At 41.9% G+C, this 1885-nt stretch overlaps 1 protein-coding gene across 1 annotated transcript; it reads right to left on the bottom strand.

Annotated features, from left to right (window-relative positions):
* Positions 1–623: 623 nt before the first annotated feature.
* Positions 624–1586, bottom strand: LOC132011300 (olfactory receptor 52N2-like). The gene has a single exon (XM_059389677.1). The coding sequence runs from the start codon at positions 1584–1586 to the stop codon at positions 624–626; it is 963 nt and encodes a 320-aa protein (XP_059245660.1).
* Between the last annotated feature and the right edge of the window lie 299 nt (positions 1587–1885).

Below are 1885 nucleotides of genomic sequence, written 5' to 3' on the forward strand. Positions count from 1 at the left end.
GATTTTGTGGTTTATTCCCTTGCTATCTTTCCATCTTTTATTTAGGTAGTATTGATAGAAATACATGAAAATCATTCTCTTTGATACTGAAAATTCAACATAGCTTAGATAGATATGAGATAATTTACACAACTGAAACAAGTTATACTAAATTATGCAGCAAAAGGAATAGAGGGTTAATGAAGTCACTAAAACATGAGTGAAGGGTCTTAAGAAATAAATGCTGACACTTCTTTTTATAATGGGTTTCCTGCAACAAATGGGTGAATACCAAATATGGGATCAGGAATTTTTTTTTCTCATGTGCATCCCATTTGCAATTTGTTTCATGGGAAAAGCACATTAGGAATCTAAGCAATGCAATGACTTCCAAACAGCTTTGACATACATTGATGTGAAATTCCTTTCAAGAAAAAAAAAATCCTCAAGTTTAGGAGACATTCTTTTTTTATTTAATCAATTTTTATCATTGATGAGTTTTATGAAAAAGAATTCAGTTATTATAGTAGATATTCAATGCATATTGTTTTCCGCAATGAACCCACTGATGTTAAAGTTATGCTCAAGAATCTCCTCTGAAACATTTCTTGTCTTTCCTTGATTTTGGATATTAACTCATGAATTTATTTCATAACTAAGATATCTTTCTCTTTAAAAAATAACTTGATGACTCCTTCCCGGATCTGCTTGGTCTTGACTCCATAAACAATGGGGTTCAGAGTAGGAGGCAACATCAAATAGAGATTAGCAATCAGAATATGGACGTGGTGGGGAATGTTCTGTCCCCCAAAACGATGAGTAAAAATGGTGAACAGGGCTGGAACATAGGTGATGACAATAGCACATATGTGGGATGTACAGGTGCGGAAGGCTTTCTGGCGAGCATCCGCAGAGGACAAACTCACCACTGCTCGCAAGATCATAGTGTAAGACACAGAAATACAAAACATATCAAAGCCCCCAATCAAGAGGGCTGCCAAGAGACCATAGATAGCGTTGACCTTGAAGTTGCCACAGGACACCTTGGCCACGGACATGTGGTCACAGTAGGTGTGGGGAATGAAGTTTCCCCGGCAGTAGGGCAGACGCTTGGTGAGGAAAGTGAATGGGAGGATGAGCAGCACACCCCTCAGGAAGGTGGCAAGACCAGCCTTGGCGATGACAGCGTTGGTGAGGATGGTGGAATAACGTAAGGGGTAGCAGATGGCGACATAGCGGTCCAGGGCCATGAGCATGAGCACCCCAGACTCCATCCCAGTCAGCGTGTGGACAAAAAACATCTGAGCCAGGCAGGCGTTGAAGTCAATCTCCTTGAGGTTGAACCAGAATATGCACAGCATGTTGGGTACAGTGGTGGTGCACAGGGTGACGTCCGTGAAGGAGAGCAGGGCCAGGAAGTAGTACATGGGCCGGTGCAGGGCGTCCTTATGGCTGATGAGGTAGATGAGCCCACAGTTCCCCAGGACAGCGATGATGTACATGAAGCAGAAGGGCAGGGCGATCCAGGTGTGTGCAGCTTCCAGGCCAGGGACACCATTCAAGATAAAGAATCCTGGGGTCAGGCTGGAGCTGTTTCCCCCCGACATAGTGGCTCATAGGAATTCTGCATTTTACATCCTTTGTTAGCAATTGCTTTCTACATAGGGGAAAAGTGGGGTTAGAAACCAGACAAGAGAGAGTGGTTTGGATAATAATACCCACAAATGTCATTAACCTTGCATTGATAAGACAGTATTTTTCCTCCCACTCTAGCAAGAGAGTCTTTGAACTATTGTACTAAAAACTATTGTATCTAAAAATAATTAAACAGTACTATTTGATGTCTCTTGTCCATTTGGATTGTCTAAATAACTATCCTCACTTTCTAAACCTCTCCTCAGCACAC

This window comes from Mustela nigripes, chromosome 1 (assembly GCF_022355385.1).
Source record: "Mustela nigripes isolate SB6536 chromosome 1, MUSNIG.SB6536, whole genome shotgun sequence".
Lineage (NCBI taxonomy): Eukaryota > Metazoa > Chordata > Mammalia > Carnivora > Mustelidae > Mustela > Mustela nigripes.

What these genes read in the sequence shown, in the direction of transcription:
- LOC132011300 (XM_059389677.1), bottom strand. Translation starts at nt 1,586, where the DNA reads ATGTCGGGGGGAAACAGCTCCAGCCTGACCCCAGGATTCTTTATCTTG.